The sequence below is a fragment of the Cuculus canorus genome, chromosome 3 (genome assembly GCF_017976375.1).
Source record: "Cuculus canorus isolate bCucCan1 chromosome 3, bCucCan1.pri, whole genome shotgun sequence".
Taxonomy (NCBI): domain Eukaryota; kingdom Metazoa; phylum Chordata; class Aves; order Cuculiformes; family Cuculidae; genus Cuculus; species Cuculus canorus.
Genome location: NC_071403.1, coordinates 108,945,016 through 108,967,909, shown reverse-complemented (window position 1 = coordinate 108,967,909; position 22,894 = coordinate 108,945,016). Strand labels below are relative to the sequence as shown.

The 22,894-nt window shown below is 41.1% G+C and overlaps 1 protein-coding gene across 1 annotated transcript; it reads left to right on the top strand.

Annotated features, from left to right (window-relative positions):
• Positions 1-3,179: 3,179 nt before the first annotated feature.
• FAM98A (family with sequence similarity 98 member A) lies at positions 3,180-21,996 on the top strand. The gene is made up of 9 exons (XM_054063658.1): positions 3,180-3,238; positions 3,494-3,572; positions 6,019-6,167; positions 7,744-7,878; positions 11,515-11,699; positions 14,121-14,201; positions 15,531-15,647; positions 18,346-18,513; positions 20,115-21,996. The coding sequence occupies exons 2-9, from the start codon at positions 3,520-3,522 to the stop codon at positions 20,871-20,873; spliced, it is 1,647 nt and encodes a 548-aa protein (XP_053919633.1). The 5' UTR covers positions 3,180-3,238; positions 3,494-3,519; the 3' UTR covers positions 20,874-21,996.
• The last annotated feature ends 898 nt before the right edge of the window (positions 21,997-22,894 follow it).

Here is a 22,894-nt window from a genome sequence, read left to right as displayed (position 1 = left end):
TGCTGGTTCCCATAGCATAGAAAGGAAAACAATGTGGTTGTGGAACTGAGTGATACAGACTGGAGAAGATGCCTTCTATCTGCAGTACTGCCACGACTGAATCAAAGAGAGAAATTAAAAAAAGGCAGACGGAAAAAAAGAAAAAGACAATAAAGACAATAGGCAGATGGAAAAAAGAAAAAGTTCAGAAATAAGGGCCACACATTATGCCCAGAAGCAGCAGCACCTGAGAAGTAGGGGCAGACTATAGACATTCTGCCCTGCTTTGTACACTTCCAACTGTACAAGCAAGCTGAATGCAGCCATTACATCAAAAAAGTATCACAAGCCTTCAGCTGCAGTGCTGAATTTGGGAGGAAAAAACCCAGTCTCCCAAACTTCCAGCTTAGAATACTCACCCAGGCAAGGCTCCTAGACATAACATTTCAGATGCTGTGAGTAAATCCAAAATGAATGAACTGAAGTCAAGGCTGGAAATTCTTACAGATAGGTTTAGCCCAGCAGTGGTAAGGCATTTAGCTATTCCAGTTTCATTAAAGAAACTCCAGATTAAACAGATTAAGGCTGCTGAAATAGCCTATGGCCACTCTTTACCAACCACTATACAACTAGGAGCAAATACAGAAACAACCAGAAATGCCCATACTATTCCTTTCATGATAAGCTTTTAGTCTTTAAGAGGTGGTTTTCCCCTAAATGTGTACATTGACCTGTCTTTAATAGCAGAACCAGTGGCTGAGCCATCTGTTAATGAAGAATCTCTTCTTTATAGCCCTTTGAGGTACTGTTTCTTTTTACTTCTACCTATCATGAGGCTACACCCCTTATTTGACTGCAGTTTTTCTTCTTTATGCCTGCCAAGTGTTATTTCATGAATTATGGGCAGCCAGGACTTCTCTGCTGGAACATCACCTCACTGCTGTTGATGGGCTGGGATTATTTTTGGCACAAGCACTTTTGGCTTTCCGTGTCGTAGCCTGGCCATTACGACATACCCTGCTCTCTTATCCATGGTTCCATTTTAGTACTGATGTCCTTTGTGCAGGACTGCCGTGTCCCAGGCAATACAGCAATACTGACTAAGAGAACTAAGAAGAGCAAGCAAAATCATCCCCTATAATTCCACAGAGTCTTCCATTGTTAATGATGCATCTTTATCCATGTACACAGCTTCCTCTCTGAAGATGCTGGCAATGGTGCAGCAGAAAGAGGTGATCACCTCTCCCCTTCCCACAAAGTTTAAAGTGATATTTAAATAGCTGCCAGAGTGTTGCTCTGGGTTTCACTGCCAGCACAAAGCCACGCAGGCTCTGCTACGGCCAGCACAGCTTCAGCATCTAATTGGGAAATATTTATTTGCTCAATGTTAAAGAATTTTCACCAGAAAGTGGGTAACTATAGGCTTGCTTTATTCACAACTCTGTTGGGCCATCATCTCAGTGAGAGGCAAAACCCCACAAAAAATCATGAGATATTTATACATTAGCTAACCTAAATCTTCTTAGAAACATTACCTCTCATCCTGTCACTGCACTCCCTGATAAAGAGCCGCTCCACAGCTTTCCTGCGGGCCCCCTTTAAGTACTAGAAGGCTGCTATAATGTCTCCCTGGAGTCTTCTCTTGGCTAAACATACCCAACTCTCTCAGCCTGTCCTTGTACTGGAGGTGCTCCAGCCCTCTTATCATCTTTGTGGGCCTCTTTTGGAGTTGCTCCAACAGGTCCATGTCTTTCCTGCATTGAGGACTCCAGAACTGTACCAATTTAGAGTGGAAGAGAGGCAGAATCACCTCCCTCGACCCGATGCACCTGATTTTGGTGCAGCCCAGGATACAGTCGGCCTTCTGGCCTGCGAGTGCATCTTGCCGGGTCATGTCAAGCCTCTCATCCAGCAGCATCTCCAGGTCCTTCTCTGCAGGGCTGCTCTCAGTCTGAAAGAGGTGAGCAGCGTTACATCCCTCCCTTGACCCCAAGGTTTAAAGTGATTTTTAAAGAGCCAGCAGAGCGTTTCACTGCCCGCACCAAGCCAGGCAGGCTCCGATACGCCCAGCACGGCTTCCTTCGGCCCCCTACTAGCAAAAATTTCTTTACGGAAGGAGTGGTGAAGCCCTGGCACAGGCTGCCCGGGGAGCGGTGGAGTCTCCATCCCTGGAGGCCTTCAAAAAGCGTGCAGAGGTGGCACCTGGGGACACGGTGGTGCCGGGCTGGCGGTGGGGCTGGATGAGCTTAGAGGTAGTTTCCAACCCTAACGATGCTGTGATTCCATAAAAGCCACCGCCGCCGGGACACGCGGCCGCCCCGGGGCAGAGGCGGGGCTGCTCCCACCGCTGGCGGGAAACGAAACCCGCGACGGCCGCGAGTTCATAGAATCACAAGGTTGGAAAAGACCTCCAGGATCATCGTGTCCAACCATTCCTATTAAGGCTTAGATCAGCTAAAAACCTAACTGTGCAGCTGAATTTTGCTCTTCAGAAACAAATCTGAGGATTTGCTTTGCAACTTCTGAACGTACCAAGTAACGTTCATCCTTTCTGGTCCCACCAAGACTGTATATGGGTTTTTCTATGAACTTAACATTAACCCAAAGAATACAGAGGCACAGCATTGAACTTGTTTTAATGGTCTTAAATTCTGTGACCTTTGATCCATCCATTCATCATTCATTCATTCATTTTCACTCACCCCCCCCCCCCCGGCAGCCGCGACAGCTGTCCCGGCCCCGCCCCTACGGCGGCCGCGGGGGCTCCTGCCAGCGAGGGGCGTGCTGGGACTTGTAGTCCTGGCGCTGCTCAGCCGGGGAAGCCCTCGCTCGCCCGCTGACGCATTTTGATCCTTCTGCCGCCCCGTCTACCCCTCTCCCCGCCCCCCGCCCGGCTTGTTGCCGTGATGCTGCTCGCCACCGCGCATTCTAGCGCGTGTTCCGAGGTAGGGTGGGAAGGGTCCTTCCTCTGGGGCTGTCCCTAGCATTGCCAGAACAGAAAAGCGGAATCTTTGCCTCGTCCATGGCTTCCTTCCCATAGAAACACCTCGGGGACCTTTTTCGCACCTGTCTGTCCGTTTGGAGACGCTTCCTGGCGGGGCAGGTGGGCAGGGAGCGGCGCGGGAGGAGAGGCGCCGGTCAGGCATGGCGGCGGGCGGCCCGTGGGGAGCCGCGTGCGCGGCCAGCGGGAGCCCTGCCCCGCCCTCCCCACCCGGACATGCCAACCCGGCAGGCGCCGGCGCAGCAGCGTGCGAGCAGCGTACGTGGAGCGACGGGGACGGGCGCCCCGCGATATCCGGGCGCGGGGAGGATGCTGAGTCCGCCGGGCTGGGATGGGCTGGGGAGGGGGGAGGCGGCGTGGCTCCGGGGACGCTGAGGGCACAGGGGGTGCCAAGTCCCGGGGGTCGCCGAGGCCACGGGGGGCGCTGCGGGATCGGGGGGCGCTGCGGGTACGGGGCGCTGAGCCCCGGGGTCCCCGCGGGTGCTGAGGGCGCTGAGTGTTGCTGTCGCACAGGTTTCCCCTCCGTGCCCCGCCGCAGGATGGAGTTCGAGCTTCTGGAGAGCGACGTGCTGGAGTCTCTGGAGGACCTGGGGTAGGTGCTCGCGACGTCCTGTCCCGTGGGGGTGGGGTGGGTTTGGGGTCGGCTTAGTTGCTGTCGTCGGGGCCGTGGTGTCCCCAGCGTGGGCTGAGGAGAAGGAGCGTGGCCCCGATGCGGGGCGCTGGTGTGGGGTGCCAGCTGCCCACCCCGGGGGTCTCGGCGGGGCAGCACCTGGAGTGGCACCTGTTCATCGAAGGTGAAGGTGCTACTGCCAGAGAGGGACTGGTGGTGGTGCCAGCTGGGCTGGGAAAAGCACTGAGCCATCCTGGCAGTTTTTCAGCTGTATAGCCTTTGCAAACATTTTACGTCTTCTTTTGTGCTCGTCCCCTTTCTTCTGATGGTGCTGTTTCTGTTGATAACCCCTCTGTTCAACAGAACAGCTGTGGGTAGGAAGGGAGAAAGAAAACTTTTAGGAGAAGTTGGGGCAGAAGCAAACTCTTGGGCTTTGTATTTAATGAAAAAATAATAACAAAAAATAATTGTGAATGATGCAGTATTTTTTACCTTTGCTTTCTTTTTGAGTATATCGTAGCACAGGAAACTTCTGTTGGTTAAACTTGTTACTCTATCAGAGTCAGTAAAGGTTATATAAATATGAAAGGGAAATCAAGGAGAATGTGCCCTACTGTAAGCTTGCATGTCCGTAAACTGTTGAGAGTTCAGACAAGAGGCAGTTACAATTGTACTGCTGCTGTTCCTATGCTAACAGCTGCACTTACTCACATTGACCACATTCCCATAAATCATGTTGTGGCTAGAGTCATTATGCTCCAACAAATATTATATTTCCAGGCTAAGTTGGTGATGATGGTTCAAAAGCTTGACAAATAGGCTTCTGTTTTGGCAGGTGTTTCTCCCACTGAAGTGTGAAAATGTCCCTGTCATGGTGCACATTCTGTGCTTGGCTCCTTTTTTTCCCCTGCTGTGTTTTTAAAAGGACATTACTGTCTTGAAAGAATTGTGATTTGTACTCCTTATCTGTGTAATTATAGACAGAAAGCCTTGCTGTAAACTTTTTTAAATTCTTCAGTAAAGTGAACAATGAAAGTAGATTAAAAAAATAAGCCGTATCGACCAAGACTGGCAACAGTGGTTAGAAGGAAAATTTGGAGGGCGAAAGACATGAGGCTTCAACAGTATTGGTAACGACTGGGAGAACTACTGCATCTGACTAAATGGCTTCTGTTTCCTTGTCCATGGAAAGCACAAGGCTTGTTGTTTATTCCCTTCCACTTTGATCTATAATCTGGTGTTTCTGTTCTGAGCCCCCATGTTCCTATACATATGTAGGTCTGAAACTTCTGTGGAATGGGACTTAATTCAAACAGGGTAATCTGAGCAAGTTTGTCTGGCCTAGTATGGCAACATAGCAGGGTTGTAATACATCAGATTATAGCTGCACAGTAGCTGATAATAGTTGCTAATCGAGCTGCTCTCTGAGGTAAAATTTATTTGTCAATGTGGCTTCTTCATTTTCTTGATTTGATCTTTGAGATTTTTTATTTCTTTTTTTTTTTTTTTCTGAGGATTGCTAGGAGTTGACTGGGCTTAGCCAGGTTGCTGTGATGTAGTGGGTGACTTTAACTAGTAGTTTGAAAGAGGGATTTTGATTGGTTATGCTCCCTCTTGGATGTCTTTCTGGTTTGGGTGCAGTACATCAAAATAATACTGTGCATTTTTTATTAAATCCTCTGGTAAGCTCTGACTTGTGCTTCAACCCATTTGATAAAGCAGACTTCTCCGAAGTCTTCCTTCACCCCCTGACAGAGTATCAGTAGACAGATATCGTGAAAACAGTGTCTTCTAAGGCCCAATCTGTATGTGCACCTGTGATTTTTTTTACACTAGGACTGATTTTGGCTTATTTTGTTTATCCAGGGAACTAAATCTACTTATTATTCTTGTGCCCGTTTAAGGTGTTATTTCAAAAGAGGATATTGTTTTGCAGGTAACTTTTGTGACATTTTTATCAAAGGCTTTGTTTTGCATGGCAACCCTTTAATACATGGTAGGAAATGACAGAAAAGATGCACTAGTTCAGCAGTAATTATTCAATGTTCTGTAAAGCAGTGCTCAAGAGTGATACTGTGAAAATGTAGTTGCCCTAGATAAGTATATTGTAAGTAACATCTTCAAGAGACAGATGCACAGAAGTTGCTCTGTACATAACATTTTCTAGGATGAAACCTTTGATGATGATATTTTGTGACATAGTCTCTTTGGCAGTAAGCTAATGTGCAGGCAACGTTGGGTTTACTCAGATGTTTTCAGTTTACTTTTTCTTACAGGTCAGTGCAGGCATCTTACAAGTTTAGATGTTCAGCATTGTGGATGTGATCAGAGTGTATCTCTCAATATGTATAACAGCATAAAAGAAATCTATCACAGGACATCAGTCATAGCAAGCATTAATGAACTGTGCTTTTGTTTTGCTTGTCAGTTACAAAGGTCCATTGTTAGATGACGGAGCACTGGCTCAGGCAGTCTCTCATGGAGCCAGTTCCCCTGAATTCACCAAACTCTGTGCTTGGTTGGTGTCGGAGTTACGACTATTCTGTAAACTAGAGGAAAACGTGCAGGCAACTAACAGTAAGTAGTCATAACTCTTGCACAAATGTGCACTTAAATGTGTGTTCTTGCATACTATAAAGGTTTGGGCTGACAATTGCTAAATCCTTTGTACCAGGGAGTATTGTCTGAACAATGTCAGATTTTGGATATTTTCCACCTCAGACTTGCCTGATGAACAGCCAGTAGAGGCTGAAATAATAGTGGGGATCAAACAGTCTTTCTTCTGAAATTATTTTTTTTCTTTTAGTATTTCAACCATTGAGATTTTTTTAAATTTCTTGGATGGATTTAAGGCAGCAGTAGAGTTGTTATTTTGGTTTTTTAATTACATCATGAGACTACTTTTATTTCAACATTTCTGTAATTTTGATGTAAGATTTTTACTGTTCAAGGAAATGCTTTCATGACTTCAGTAACCATATTTTATTTTATAGTTTGTTACCTTAACTGTGTGCTTACTATTTTCTCCTCTTTATGAAACACTCGTAAGGAGTGAGGGGTCTGAAAATATTTATTTGCTTCCTCCAGAAAAACAATAAACAAACATTAGTTTTCAAAAAATGTTATTTTTGGTTAACTAGTCATAACATGCTAGAGATCAAATTGTTAAATTGGTATGATAACCTGTACTTTTGAATATCTAATGTATTAACTCAAAATGCCTTTATGAGCTTAACTTTCAGTGTGCTCAGTGGCCAAAGATTGCTGCCTTTCAGCTCAACATTTGCTCTTTTCCTTTTTCTCTCTGTCTATGATACGTCCATCCTTTTTTCTTTTTATGATTCTGTTTCTCTGTAGCAATACAATTACAGTTACTCACCTTTTCTAGTAAAATAAGGTTCCTGCCGTAGGTTTTGTGTACAAGTACAATCCAGAAGTATTCTAGCACCTATTTCAAATTCTCTAAACACAGTGATAGAAATATTATATTTGTAGTACCCTCATGTCCTACCGTCATTCTCTGTGACTTGAGTTTATAATTAACAGACATTATGGGTTGAAGTCCCTTTTCAAAAGAACAAAAGGTGTTACCTCTCATTAATCACTATTTTTTTTGCATAACTTGGCTTAACAAATTCAGATTAGTTTCACTAATTGCTATCACAAATACCAGTCTACAGTTTGGTTTACATGACCTAATTATTTTTAGAGGGTATTGGTATGAAATAAAATCAGTCGATGAATGTGATCTTATAGGAAGAAGAGCTCATAAATCATGTTATCGATGACTTTATCAGAACTATGTAATACATTTGTGTTGGGAACAGTTAGTTAATACTTAAAATAGTGCTGTAAAATTTGTGATGTTTTTATGTCACTTTTCATTGTAGAAGTTGCTGGTGGCTGGCTGTTATAGCTGTAAAAGCTGTCAGTGAAACGTAATTTTACAATGGAGAGGTATATCATGGCTCAAAATAGGTTGTGCTGTGTTTTGGAGAAACCCAAAGAATTCATTTGCTTCCATTAAAAGCAGAGTTTTAATGTTAAATAATTCTTTGCTCCAGTAGCTATTTTTTTTCAAATTGCTAATTCACTCTAATCATAACCATGTATATATCAGCTGTAAACAGATTATTATTCTTTTCCTTCTAAGGTCCAAATGAAGCAGAAGAATTTCAACTTGAAATGAGTGGGTTGCTGGCTGAAATGAACTGTCCGTATGCGTCTTTAACATCAGGAGAAGTGACAAAACGCCTTCATAATCAGAAGAACTGTCTCTTGCTGCTTAGTAAGTTAAAAGGGTGCTATCTTTTCCCTGTAATTTACGGTGTCAGATTATAATAATTTTGGCTCTCATAAACTTACCAGTCACTGTAGCCACTATATGCTGAAAAATATTCTGAGTATTAACCTTCTTTGCATTCACTAGCAAAAAGCCTGTCCCATTACTTCTCAAAAGATACTTTGAAGAGGGAATAATTTGAAGACTTCTGCCAGGATTTAGCCACTGAACTTTGTTTGGAAGGGTTGTAAAAATGACCACTAGCATTGGTTGCATCATCATTTTGTAGCTCCCACCGTGATGTCTTGCAAGGTGCAATAAGACTTGCATTTTCCTGCACTCTGACAACAATTGGAATTGTTGTGAAAAAGAGAAAATGTTTTATCCCATCTCCCTATTCTTTTGGTCATCTCCCTTAGTAAATAGCTTCAATGTTGCTTTCTGCTGATTGAGGAGAAATTAGCAGTAGCAACATTGATGTCTTTCCTTAACTTTTCAAGCTACCTAATCTCAATACCTGAGTTGGTTTTGTTGCTGCTTAGGACACATTTAGAGGAGAAGAAATTGTACTTAAATTTGTAAGAAGAGTGTGATGTTGTTTCACATTAAAAAATGTTTTTTACAAGTGTCAGAGTTAGAAATTGTACTACTAACTTTAATCTGATGTTAAACTCAATGTAAACTAATTTTTCATTTGCTTCCTCAGTTGCTGCTGATTCTTTGACTAAACAGAAATTTAGTTCTGTCCTCAGCTGAAATGTAAGAGATTAATTACAGAGTAGATTCCTGTATTTCAACAGTATGAGAAAGATGAGTAGTCAGACTTAAATCAGAATTTGTTTTCATATGTTCAGAAATGTCTGATGAAGTGAGGTAAAAATTGCACTTAAGATATTTGGTATCTCCAACAATCTGCCCTTCAGCTTATTCTCTGTAATCCAAGCCATTCAATAAATTTGGCTTGTCTGTGATGCACAGTTTATCCCAGAGGTCTTCTGAGTCTCTGTTTTGGTAATATAAGGCCACGTTCAGAAGCTGAACTCCGGTATCCCATCTGGCAGGAGTACTGTGTTTACTGTCAAATGTGGAATTGAAATAGATGCCAAACTCCTTTTTTGTATACCATGATAGTTGCATAGCTTTCTTTACTTTAATTTAGTGTCCTGTTGTTAGCAAGCCATAAAACCAGATTTTTTCAGAAGAAACAGAATAACCCTGTTCAATGGAATGCCAGGGTATTTTACTTTTTAATGAAATGCAACAGTGTTTGTCGATTGGAAGATTTAGCAGTACTGCTGGGTGAGGAAAGCACCAAATAAGCCTAAGTAGGTAGGATTGTCTTGCTGTGCAGCATCACCGGAAGACAATATTAAGTGCTGGCATTTGTAAAAATAAGAAGCACAAAGGATTTTAGGTTAGTTCAGTGAAGGTCTGAAAAAAAGAATCACTATCTAGAGAATATCTAAGTCTTAGTGATAGACTTTAAAATGTCAGTCTTTGTCAGAGGAAGTTGAAGGTAGTTTGAATGTGGTCTCTGAATTCTTGAAACAAACTTTTACTTTTAGTTTATTCTTCAGCGGGTCCTAATGGGAGGTAAATAATTCAAATTTGAATATAAGAAAAGTCTGTATAAAATACTATTGAAAGAACTCGCAAAGGATTCTTCATGGCTTTTCATATTCTAAGAATTCTATGATTTATGAGGTTCTGTATCTTTAGCAGAAGATGTTTTAGAGATCTAGAAGAAATTCTAGAGATCATTAAAATGCTTTGTTCTTAATCTTTTGATCTGTCCCGATTTTATAGGTGGTAGTAAGGTTCTTTTGTATAACCATGAGTTTACATCCCTGCTCACGTGTCTGTCATTATTGCTGCAGGATGTGTTGAGGAAGAATCATAGAATAGTTAGGGTTGGAAGGGACCTTAAAGATCATCCAGTTCTAACCCCCCTGCCATGGGCAAGCACGTCCCACCAGACCAGGCTGCCCAAGGCTCCATCCAACCTGGCCTTGAACACCTCCAGGGATGGGGCATCCACAACTTCCCATGGCAACCTGTGCCAGTGCCTCACCACCCTCATGGTGAAGAAATTCTTCCTAATGTCTAGTCTAAGAGTGGCTAGAAAGCTGCCCAGCAGAGAAGGACCTAAGGTTGTTAGTCAACAGCTGACTGAACATGAGCCAGCAGTGTGCCCAGGTGGCCAAGAAGACCAATAGCATCTTGGCTTGTATCAGAAACAGCATGGGCAGCAGGACCAGGGATGTGATTGTGCCTCCGAGCTTGGAATTGGTGAGGCAATACCTTGAATACTGTGTTTAGTTTTGGGCCCCTCATTACAAGAAAGACATTGAGGCTCTGAAGTGTGTCCAGAGATCAGCAAAGAAACTGGTGAAGGGGCTGAGAGAACTGGAGCTGTTCAGCCTGGAGAAAAGGGGGCAGCGGGAAGACATTGTCACTGTCTACTACTATCTGAAAAGAGATTGTAGCGAGGTGGATGTTGGTCTCTTCTCCTAAGTGATAGGTGATAGGACAAGAGGGAATGGCCTCCAGTTGCACCAGAGGAGGTTTGGATTGAACATTAGGAAAAACTTCTTCACTGGAAGTGTTATCAGGTACTGGCACAGGCTGTCCCGGGAGGTGGTTGAGTCCCCATCCGTGGAGGTGTTTAAAAGACAGGTAGATGAAGTGCTTAGGGATATGATTTAGTAGTGGGCAAGTATGGTTGGACTTGATGGTCTCAAAGGTCTTTTCCAACCTAGTGATTCTATGATTCCATTTTTCAGTCCTTATTTTTAGAAATAATTATGTATGTTACTGTTATGGGTCATCCAGTGTGATTAATGATAGAAGTGTTGTTTAAACATGCATTTTTTTCAATTCAGACTTTAAAGTTGTGACAATTGCAAGCAGAAGCTGTGTGCTAAATTTACATTGCTGTAAGAAATACCTACTGCTGAAATTTCATGAAATATGTTCAGAAATAGTGATTTTTAATATTTTTTTTGTTTGATAAAGGGATTATAATGTGATGGTAGGCTCTTGCAGCTCTGATAGTGAAGAGCACTGCAGGCATTCTATATTCTATTTCAGTTACTGCCTTCCTTTCTGGAATTGTTATAAACCTAAAAAAGTATTTTTAGAAATGGGGTTATTTTTCCACACTACATCTTGCCTGGAGAAGTAGAGGAGATTGATCCAACATTTCACTTCTCTCTACTCATTTCCCTACTTTGTTTCCTAAGCTCTCAAGGAGTGCTTGCTTGTCTAGCTTAAAGTGCATATTCCAGTCTCTCATCCTGCTTATTTTCATGTTCCTAGTCTCCTGTCTTTGCTGGGCAAAGCCTGAAGGAAAAGAGCTGTGCGCTGTTGAACTCTGATTAATACCCATTGGAATCTTAGGGATTTTTTTCCAGGCTTCAGTTAGTTGTACTAAAGTTTTGCCCCGTTTGTTGTGTTGCTAGTATTGCAATCTGTGATTATTAGAAATACGAGCATTCTGTGGATGCCAAAATTATAGCCCTCACACTTCCTAAAACAGTCCATTTGCACATTTGTTGGTTGTAAACACTTGAGTTCTCAGAGGTTCTAAAAGAATTTAACTTGGCTGTTTCTGATACTGAAATCTAATTTTTCTTACTCCAGCATACCTCATCTCAGAACTGGAAGCTGCCAGGATGCTGTGTGTGAACGCCCCTCCTAAAAAAGCACAGGAAGGAGGTGGCAGTGAAGTCTTTCAGGAGCTAAAAGGCATATGTATTGCTTTAGGCATGTCCAAGCCTCCAGCCAACATAACGATGTTCCAGTTCTTCAGTGGAATTGAAAAAAAAGTAAGATCCGAAGGAATAAAACTAGAATATTTATGGTGTTACTGTTTTGATGGAAAATAGCTCTGCTACCATGGAGAGATTTGCCTTTTGTGAAACTCCAGTGTTTGAATTGTGAAGGAGAGTTAATGTGGTTTACAGAGTATACCAAGAGTTAGGATTTTGAAAATTAATTTAAAGGCTTTTTCCACGCCAAGGCATGAGGTCAGGGACTACTGCTGTCATTGCCTTCCGGGGTGAGGTGTTTCTTACTCCGCTCTAGTTTTTAATGTCATCACCTGTTGCAGAAGACATGGAAAATGCTGAGCTTAGGCCTCAGGACGAACGTTAAGGAGAAATGTATTCCAAGAAATACACCTAAATACATTTTTACAGGAACCTACTGTTCTAAAAATGTTCTTGTTGAAAGGTGTTGTAACTAAAGTGAAGTTTATACCTTTTCCCTAAGGCTTCATCAGTTGTGTGGTTCAATTTCGTTTTGTTCCTTTGCATGTATGTGTTATCCAGGTTGTTGTGGTTAAGTGTTTTGGTTTTTTTTTTTCCGAGAAATTTACTTTGGTTTGAGTGATTTTTGTATAAAGCAGAGAAACAAAAGGGAATGGACTGTCCAGTGCACAGACCAAAGGTGGAGAACAAAGTTTTTAAGTGACATTAAGTAACCTAACATGCAGGTTAGGAGAGAGCAGAAGAGACTCTTTATGAACTTTAAAAAACAGATAGGACTACAAAACTCCACAAAATACTTTAAGAGAAGTTTTTTGTTTGACCTTTTAGTTGCATTGTGCTTAAACAAATCTAAGCAACTGAAAGTAGTGATTAGTTTCTTTGCAAGAAATAGTTTGGATTGACCTGTTTAGAAAGAAGAGGAGGATGGTTTTCTAGCAGAAGGCCAAGGGGTAAGATGGAAGCAGTTTGTTTTTTGGTTTAGGCATTGTCATGGCCATTAAATATATATATATATATATATATATATATATATATGCAAGAAATCTGTGCTTCCATTTTCTGTAAAAGGTAGAAAAGATTCGTAACAATGAACAATAATAGCAAGCTTTGCTGGTGAAATAAACTCTATACAAATACAGAGTACAAAGTAGAAATCCTTTGAATCTGGGAATTCTGTTATGTTTTACTGATTGACTTTTCTTTTACATTGTCTTGCAAGGTTAAATGAGTGTTAATCTCAGTGTTTTATATCCATTGGCAGTTACACTAAAAAAACTTGAATGGTGCTTATAGCTTGATAAAACACATCGAGAATTTCTAACCTGCAAAGTTTTTTTTTTAGAAATCTTATATAGCTGTAGTGCTTATAGTCCAAACACTTCAGATGTAGGTAGTGTTTGAGAAGGAGACAGTAAAGCTGACTAATAACTGAGAAACTTCTTCCACTTTGTAAGTGAAAATACATCACAGAGTTGAGCAAAACATGAAAATTTTACTCTTGACTGTAAGCTAATAGTTATAATGAAATAACCCTAAAGTTTTCTTGGTTTTACCAATCTTAAAATAGCAGTATTCTGATCTAACATGTGAAAATCAAGCTACATTTTCCTTCACACATCCACAACACACAACACTTGGAGTTGTGTGTTCACACAACAGCTTGGAGTTGAATCTTTTTATAATTGACTTTCTCTGTTAATGAGCTACAACATTAAAAACAGAAACTACTGATACTTGAATGAACTGCTACCTCTGCTATTCTGAAAGCACTTGGTTTGAAAATCTTCAAGTTAAACAAATTGGGATCAGTAGCTTTGAAAAACCAGGTCACTTAGTGTGTTAAAGCAGCTTCTGGAATGAATGGCCAAGAAAGTTGAAAAATATGGTTTGCAGCAATGGAAAAGTGACGTTTTGTAACTACAACTTGTTTTGATCCAAGTTTTTGTTGTTGCTGCTCAGTTTCTTCCCCCTCAGAGTCCTCAAAAATATTGAGATGGGAAAGATAACCTAAGTTGTGCCCAAACTTTTAAAATGCAAGTTAATCATCAATGTGAAAATTTTAGGTTTTGTCCTTTTGATTGTAAAGAGAGGTCCTTCTTTAGGTTGTGTTATATTTCACATAGTCTTAATACAACTTTTTTGATGTGAGTGTGGGTTTTTTTCTCTGAATTGAAGAGATGTGTAAAATAATCCCCCTGTCTTCAAGGGGAGCTGTACCTCATGAAATTTCTATTTTAACTGCAACTCTACTCTTTAGTCCCTTCTCTTATGTTTAAAATAATTATAGCTAAATCTACCAGAAATAAAAACAATTACTTTCTAAAAGAGTGCTTGGTTCTTTGTCCCAGGTAAAACAACTTGATACTGGATGTTGCTCTGTCATGCCTATGACTATCCAAGAGCCCTCTCCTGTAATTTGAATCTTGAAAAGCTAGTATTTATTAGCCAATACTTATAGTTTTATGTGTTTTCTAACAGCTGAAGGAAACCCTAGCAAAGGTTCCACCTACTCATATTGGAAAACCTTTATTGAAGAAACAGCTGGGACCAGCTCACTGGGTAAGTAGTTGCAAGTAGTAGAGCCCATTTCCCTTTTTTAGGTATGTAAAGTATTGCTCTTGATTCTTTGTGTAATGTTGCAAAATGATTTTTGTGGTCTCTGAAGATAAGACCATGTCTTTCAGTATTTTCCATATATATTGGTACAATAAATGTTCAGCAACTGATAAGGTTTTAGGCTTATGAATTTCTGTGTGCAGATGCAGGCAAAAGATTTCCAAAATAAAGGAGTTTTACAGTGGTGATGCTGATCTATATGCTTGTACAGTAGCTTTAGCTTTACTGTCCTGCTGCCTTGCCAGCAGTCTGTGTGACCTACCCTCGCTGAGACGGTGTCACATCCCATCCTGTGGCTTCTTTCCGGCTAACCTGTGGGTCTTCATTTCCTCTTGTCTTTCTGTCCTATTGGAGGAATTTACTTCCTTCGTAGCCTCTTCTGTGAGAAGCAGTGAGTGTGCAGGTGGAAACTGGGAGAGGCAGCAGAGCCATGGTCATCTCCAGCTAGGTTTTGTGATGTGCCCTTCTAGAAGGATTATGCCTGGGTTAGATGCTGCTGCTGCACCAGCATAAAACTGTGGCTACTGCTGCAAGACTCAGAGTCTCTCTCTTGTGACTCTTGCTTCAGGGTGAAGTCTATCTACTCACAACAGTCTGATTCTTTCAATGCTTGTGGTGTTGAGGCTGAAAGTGGGCCCCACCACCCCCTTCCAGCCAGGCTTCAGTCAATAGATAAATTACTTCCTTAATGGTGTATATCTTAACTGTTGCTCTGACTAAAGCGCTGTCTGCTACCAGCTGTGTTTCTAGTGATACCTTTTTCCTGTAGGGTACTTTGTCTTGTTTGTATGCAGGTTGTGCTTTACTCAAGATCCTCTTACAGTACTTTACTTTTAGTCCTCTGTCTTTGTCCTTAAGCTTACCACTTTTTAAGAAGGCAAAGACTCCCTTGTCCCTAGGATTTCCTGTATGTCCTTGCTTCTCCTTCAGTTTGTTGCAAATAGACTTTTTGCACTTTCACTTTTCTGTCCTGGTGGGTGCTGAGAAATGCCTCGGCATTGCGTACAGTTTTTATGTCCCTTCTGAAAAAAGGACAGCTGTGCTGTTAGAAGTGGTAGAAGGCTGAATGTGAGGATAACTGAAGCCTTCAAGAAAATAGTGTCAGCAGGCATAGCTTGCTGGGAGCCCATTTGACGAGGTAGATAATTGTGAGCTTAAACCCTGCCTAATATCTCTGTGTATCTTATTCTTTTCCATCCACGTGGTTTATTATCTTAAGTAGAAGCATTTTATATATAATCTGTAGGTTATGTTTGCAAATTTTTGTTTCAGGAAAAAATTGAAGCAATTAATCAAGCCATAGTCAACGAATATGAAGTCCGAAGAAAGCTATTAATCAAACGTTTGGACGTTACTGTGCAGTCCTTTGGCTGGTCAGATAGAGCTAAGGTACGAACAGCTTGCCATGAAGACCTGGTTGATGGTAATACTGTATAATAAGTATCTCTGGAAAACTGCTGCTTTTTTTCATCTCCATGAGTGAGAAATAACCACAGGAGGCTGGTTTTGGTTTGAGTTTCTGAGGAAGTTTATGGCGGCAATGTAAGATGACTAAAACAAATTTTACTTAGAACCAATTTGTTGGATTTTAAAACAGTGTGTAAAATGAGAAGGTAGAACGTGTAATTAACTATACACCAAAGCCAAAACATACACTTAAATAGGGCTCTAGAAAAAAAAAACAGTAAGAGGAAGTTGCTGATCCAATCATTTGCGTCCAGAGTACTATAATGTGAGTCATTAAGTGCTTTGTCTGTGTGATGGTAGAAAAGCATCTTCCTGTTAAACGTCCCTTAACTTACTTTGTGCTGTCCACAGTGATCAGATTTTCTTAACTCAAAGTGTGTCTGCAAGCACAAGTCCACAGATGCACATGAGAAAAGCTGCTAAGGCACTACTTGTTCTTACCTCATAGACAGGGTAATATTTTATATGCTTCATTTGTCTTTGAACCGTGCAAGTGCCTGTGACTTGGCATCTGTTCTGTCTGAGTATGTGATCCATGTTCTGCTTTTGAGAATAATTACATGGTTTCCCCATTTCCTGTGTTTCACAGTGAAAAGGGAATGACAGGACTTAAAAAATAGTACATATCATTTATTTTCTAAGACTAAACCAGATCTGCTAACACGCTGTTAATTATGCTGCTGGCAGTGTTTGAGACTGAGTTATTGGTGATAGACACATGAATCATCAAGTGTTTTTTCTTGATAAATGATCTTTTCTGAAAGCAGTTGTATTTTAATAATAAACTGGGACCTCTCCTATTTTCTTTTTAATCACATCAGTAGGACTTCTACTGGTGCCCTGCCTTTTACACCTTGTATTCTTCGGTTTTTTTAGTAGACGTTTGAAGAAGTGTATTATTATTTTAATATGCTATTAGTCGGCAAATTAATGGATTAGGTTGAAAACCAGGGACTTGTAATTGTGTTACAACGTTGGCATCCAAATCTACTTATGTTTGGTATTTTTTTCTAGGAGGATTCTCATATATTTTTGAACTTTACTAGCTCCATAAAATACTTCCACAAAACACACAAATTGTATATTTGTATTTATATCTATTGAAATGCTAATCTAGATTTTTTAGGACCACAACAATACAAAGTTGGAGAATGTGGCTATAGTAGTCCATACATGCAGTACAATTTGTTTTAAGAGTAAGTTTGCAATGATTTAATTTATCATGGTAATTTTATTTTTATTTTAAAATTTGAAGAATTATCAGAATACAGTAGCGTAACTAAACGGTTACTTCTCCAGATAGTAGAAACATCAGTGAAAACTTTATTAGGGGTGTTTTAAGTTAAAGAATCTCAAGTTTCAGCTAAAAGAATAATGTCGTAGCCCTGAAATACTGTGCTCAGAGCTCAGTCAGACTTGCCAGGGAAAAACATACTACTGCTCTGGTGAACACTTTTGCTTCTCCTGTTTTTAGCCAGCGTCAGGTAAACGACATGCATGTTTTCCTTCATTTTTGAATAAACCTTGTTCAAGCTGGAATATAAAAGTGGAAGCTTTTGGTTTCAAAGACATATCACCGAATCACTTGGAAATATGTATTCAGTTCTTCCCAGTTGCAGTTTTCTGCCTTCAGGTGAAAGATATGATTTTAGGATTTTAAAACTCGCTCCTAAGTTCTTGCCTCTCAAAATTTTTTTTTTTTTGGAAAACCTGATTTGTCTGTCCCCACTGCTGTCATCTGCGGTTCAGACAAAAAAGCAGCCCTTTTGTCTTGTGTGCACGTTGCAATCTGGTTTATCCTAACTGCATCACATGTCATACTCTACTGAAGGTAGATGTAACTCATTTATTATCTCATGGCCATGGTAGCATAGATTTCACTTGGGTCTATCAGTTGGAAAACTGCTGTCATACTTTTGAAGTGTTCAGAGAAGCCAATATGGTTAATGCCAAAACACAGTATAGGGAGAGAAATTGCATATGAGGCAAAGCTGATGTGTAGGATCTCATTCCTACCTTGGGCACTACATATATGAGACAAAGACTGAATTAGAACAGGTCCTTGAGAGCTTTAATTCTGCCAGTAGCTCTTGATGCTTTTGGTAGCATCAAAAGTAGCCTTTGTCAAGAAGCTGACTGGAATGAACATTGTGAAAGAGTTAACACGGCCTTTTTCTGTTGATAGGTGATGCAAATAGGTGAGGGTCAGGATGCAGGCACAGGAGGAGGTCTGGAGGCTGCACACAGATGTGTTTCATTTTCATTATCTTTTAGACATTAGCAGTAATTTGTGTAACCGACACAGTTCTGTTCTGTGCCTGCCTGAAAGTAATGCAGTCTGCATGTATATATTCTTAATCTTAAAATTTTCAGAATGTCAGTGTCTTGTTAGTTCAGTCAGAATAGTGCTTCCTATATTACTTATGAAATTAATTTGTGAAATGCTACCTTTGTTGCTAGCATTTAGCTACAAAGAGGTTCTCACTGGTTTTATATTAATTTTTATTGTATTTGCAGTGGTGTCTTGCTCTTCAATGTTGATTTGATTCTTTTGGTGAGGTGTCCCATTGCTATCCTATTACTTTAGCTGACTGGGGTTTGTTTTTCTTCTCTCCAACAGAGTCAAACAGAAAAACTGGCTAAAGTCTACCAGCCGAAACGTGCCCTCTTATCTACTAAGTGCACTATTTCCATTGCAAATCTCTTGGCAGCTCGGCAGGATCTGTCAAAGATTATGAGAACAAGCAGTGGATCCATCCGAGAGAAAACTGCATGTGCCATAAATAAGGTACCTTTAGAGACGAATGGTTTGTTCTGTTAGGAATATTTAAATAATTTGAATGTAGTAATAAATCATGCTTTTTTTTTTTTTTTTTTTTTTTTTTAGAGTTGTAAGTGGAATTTAGAAATAAAGAATAAGAAACTTGATATTTATGTATTCAGGTTATGCGTCAGTGAGAACTGCAGTTTCACCTGTTTAGGTTCAGAGTGACCCTGCTTAGGAGCAGTAAAAAATTGCTGCAATATCTTTGATTGCTTTCAGTGTAAAGTGAAAGGCCTGCTCTGCCTTATCAGAATTACTAGTGTCATTACACTGCTGCTACCTAATTCTATCACCCTGTCCAAAATACCTACATAGTAACCATGTTTCTGGTCTGGGTAAATGGAACGTATTAAGATCACAAAGCAAGGATCTCACAGGTTAGATGATAATCAAGTGTGTAGTTTTTGCACTGGAGTGGTAGGAATATGATGTAGACTAAGCAGTTTCCTTTTGTTTCAAAAATTATGATTTTACAGGAGTAATAGGCTCGTGAAAGTACATGTGCTGAACTTAAAGCTCTGTAGCTATGTACAGTACAAGTACATACAAGTGCCCTTGATGCTTCTAAATTTGTGGGTGCACATGCATGCTTTTCTGTTTTGGGTACCAATTGTGTTTCAGTTATTCTAATTAATTAGAATAATAATATTCTAATTAATTAGAATAATAATATTAATTAGAATAATAATATTCTAATTAATAGAGGAAGGAATGGTTGTGTGCTGATTTGACCAACCCCTTCCACCCCAAATAATTCGTACACCTTTTTAGTGTAGTTAGAGTTTGGAATGTAGAAGAAATTAAGTGGGAAGACAGGTGTGACTATCTTGAGTCCATATGGATGTTTTACTAGGAATGCAGGAATGCCCTGCTGATGACCCATATTTTGTTAACTTATCTCCATTATCAATATTAAATATTTTACAGAACAGTAACATAAAGTAAGAAAACCTGCTTTGATTTCATTTTTTTCTGTTATATTGCTTTAAAATTTGAAGCAATGCAAGTCTCCTGTTCCATTTTAAGTCTTGCTGTATGCTTCATGTCACGGCATCCTTGGACAACTAAAGACCTTCCAGAGTCTTGCTCAGTTCTGGTCAGCAATGTCTGACACCTATTTGTTGGTGTGTAAGTTTGTATTTGTGTGTCCTTACTGAAAAATAAGAGTCTTTGCACTTTGTTTGCCAAAGATATCGTCTTAGCCAATGGCTTCTACAGCAATTCAGAGCACTATTTACAAGATAGACTGTTGCAGTGTTCTTGTAGTTGTTTGAGATTTGCAGTCTGCACTTGTAAACAGCTTAGTGAAAGACTATTGGTGCTGCCTCTACTGGTGTGCCTGCTGTTTGAACAAAATAAGCAGGTCTCCAGACTTGTCTTTTAGCAGTGCATAGAGTAATAGGTAGTCCCCGTTTAATTGTTGTTAATTGAATGTGACAGACTTTTGTCTCCAAACATACTAAAGTTTGCCTTTATGGAGTCCTTGTTTGTGGTGTGTATCAATAAGCAGGACTCTTCTGTGATGTGTTACAACTCCTACAGCAGTTTTCTCTTTCCCTTTGCAGGTGCTAATGGGCAGAGTGCCTGATAGAGGAGGAAGACCCAATGAAATCGAACCACCACCTCCTGAGATGCCACCGTGGCAGAAAAGACCAGAGGCTGGTCCGCAACAAGGCGGTGGCAGAGGAGGAAGAGGTGGCTATGAATCCTCATATGGAGGACGAGGAGGTTATGATCATGGTGGCCACGACCGAGGAGGACGAGGAGGCTATGACTCATCATATGGAGGGCGCGGAGGTCATGAACAAGGAGGCCATGATCGAGGGGGACGAGGAGGACGTGGTGGTTATGATCATGGTGGCAGAGGAGGTGGAAGAGGAAACAAGCTTCAAGGAGGCTGGACAGATGGTGGAGGTGGTGGCTACCAGGATGGTGGCTACAGGGAGAGCAACTACAGAGATGCAGGTTTTCAAACAGGCGGCTACCATAGTGGTGGCGGCGGCGGTGGCTACCAAGGAGGAGGCTATGGTGGCTACCAGTCGTCTTCGTATTCAGGAAGTGGCTACCAAGGGGGTGGTGGTGGTGGCTACCAGCAAGACAACAGATACCAAGATGGTGGGCCCCACAGTGATCGAGGGGGTGGGCGTGGAGGAGGGAGGGGTGGACGTGGTGGTCGTGGTGGACGTGGAGGTCAAGGAGGAGGCTGGGGAGGCAGAGGTGGACAGAACTTTAATCAAGGAGGGCAGTTTGAGCAACACTTCCAGCATGGAGGTTATCAATATAATCAGTCTGGCTTTGGACAAGGAAGACACTTCACGAGCTGAGGCTGCTAAAAAATTTTGCTTCAGCAGAGCTCATCTAATAGAAACCTGGTTTCAGAGGCCTGGCTTAATTGCTGCTTGAAATAGTACAGGTTTGTACGTGGCAGGTAGAATCTCTTTGGGTGGGATGTTTTGCAAAGTACAACTTCCTGTAGATCTCCTTCTCCCTCCCCACCCCTCCCAACCTGTCCAAATTAAATGCATCATCACTGCCTGCTGCACCCTAAACATCAACCAATAGTCATGCTTTTCAGATGTTGGACTGGTTGCCTCTGCTCAAAACTTATTTTTTTTGTTCTGAAACTACTTGTCGTGTTTGCCTTCTTTGGTTTAAATAAATACCAAGACCTATCTCATCAAATTTGTCTGTTAAAATACACAGCAGAACTTACGCATTTTCCCTCCTAATCATTGTTCAATTACGCATCCTAAAACCAGTTCTGAGTATTGCTTTTTGGCTTGTTGACCTCTTCTTTCAGTCACGAAGATAATACACCCGTGTGCATTCAGGCACAGTGAACTCTCCGACAAACAGGTTTTCGGTCTATTACATGAGCTCTACTGTGGATGCCATGTTTGGTAGCCTTATTTCCCACTAAACAAAGTTTTCCCACCTGCTCAATTCTGGAGACCGACTGCCGCCAAAATTTGCAAAGATCATTTAAAACTAAGCTAAATCGTGAACCGATAGTGTGTGTAGGCCTGTAGTTAGGTGTAGCAATTCAAACTGACCTGCATCCATCCAAAACAAGTTGTTCCTCCTCCGAACCTAATTTTTACTTGAAATCAACTAGCGGAGATGGCAAACAGATTTGTTTTATTTGCAAGTTAATACCACTGGCTCAGCAAACCTAGGGCAATTTGTTTTGGGGGTTGTCTTTTTAAATAAATGCACTACGGCCTGGGAAGATTAGTTCCTGCCTGGAGGAAGCCCTTTTATTATTGCTGCAGAAAACAAAGCCTGGCTGAGTTTGATGTTCTAATGTTCTTTTTTCTTCACTGAAAGCCACATAATGCTTCTTGCTGGGTTTTCTTTTGTGTACATAAACATTGTCAAGCTGTGAAAGAAAATGGCTGAAGGTGTGCTGTTGTATAAAAGGTGAGCAATAAAAGTATCTGTATGTTCCTTTTGCTTTAGTTTTTTTTTCTTTCTTGGTGATAATAAGCAGTTGCTACAGTAGCTGGAGACTTGTGGGGGTTTGTCTGCTCCACCTATTCTACATTTTAATGTTTTAGATGTTCTAGTCATCCCAGCCCTCCTGTGCATTCTACCTCTTGAGAAGCTGTCAGAACAGGAGCGGACAGGAGGAACTGATCTTCAATTATTTGATTTTTTTTTTTTCTATTTCTCCTTCTGAACTGGTGTGGCAGGACAGCCTCTCTCCTGGGTGTTGCTCTGTAAGGTTATTCATAGGTTGTGTGAGCACCTGCCTCCCAGGTTATGCTCCGGCATGCCGTGTGAACATGGGATGCTATTGCTGGGAATTCTGATGTTCTCCAGCCTTGTGGAAAATGGAGGTTCCTGCTCTTGTGCTTGAGTCACTGTAGCAGAGGGCTATAATGATGGTAAGTTTCCGGCTGCCTGAAGTGCGCTTGGGGCTGAATCCAGGCTGATGCAGCTAGGACGAGTTCCTTGGGTTGCAAAAATAACATGAGCATTTGAGAGAATCTGTGTAATGCTGGTGTTGCTGTAATTGAAGCTATACGTGTATTAAGCTGACATAGTTGAGAGCTGATTTCCCCGTGTTTCATTCCATGATCAACCTGAAAATCTCCTGTTTAATTTCTTGTGGCCACTAGGTGCTGCTAGTGATTCGCAGGTTGGAAGCAAAGGTCTCTGTGGACAGTGTTCAGGCATCTAACAATATCTTATTTTTTCATGTTTCAAACAAATTTAACAAGCCTGATGAGGGAAGAGTTTTCCATACTGAATCTGGGTTTCTGAGGGTCACTGATACAGATCTATCTCAGTGTAATACAGTTCAAATTATGAACATCTGAAAATGAATGTCGTTGCTTCACAA

Coding starts and splice junctions, on each gene's coding strand:
- FAM98A (XM_054063658.1), top strand. CDS start 3,520: ATGGAGTTCGAGCTTCTGGAGAGCGACGTGCTGGAGTCTCTGGAGGAC. Junction 7,879..11,514: donor GAACTGTCTCTTGCTGCTTA/GTAAGTTAAAAG, acceptor TTCTTACTCCAG/CATACCTCATCTCAGAACTG. Junction 11,700..14,120: donor TCAGTGGAATTGAAAAAAAA/GTAAGATCCGAA, acceptor GTTTTCTAACAG/CTGAAGGAAACCCTAGCAAA.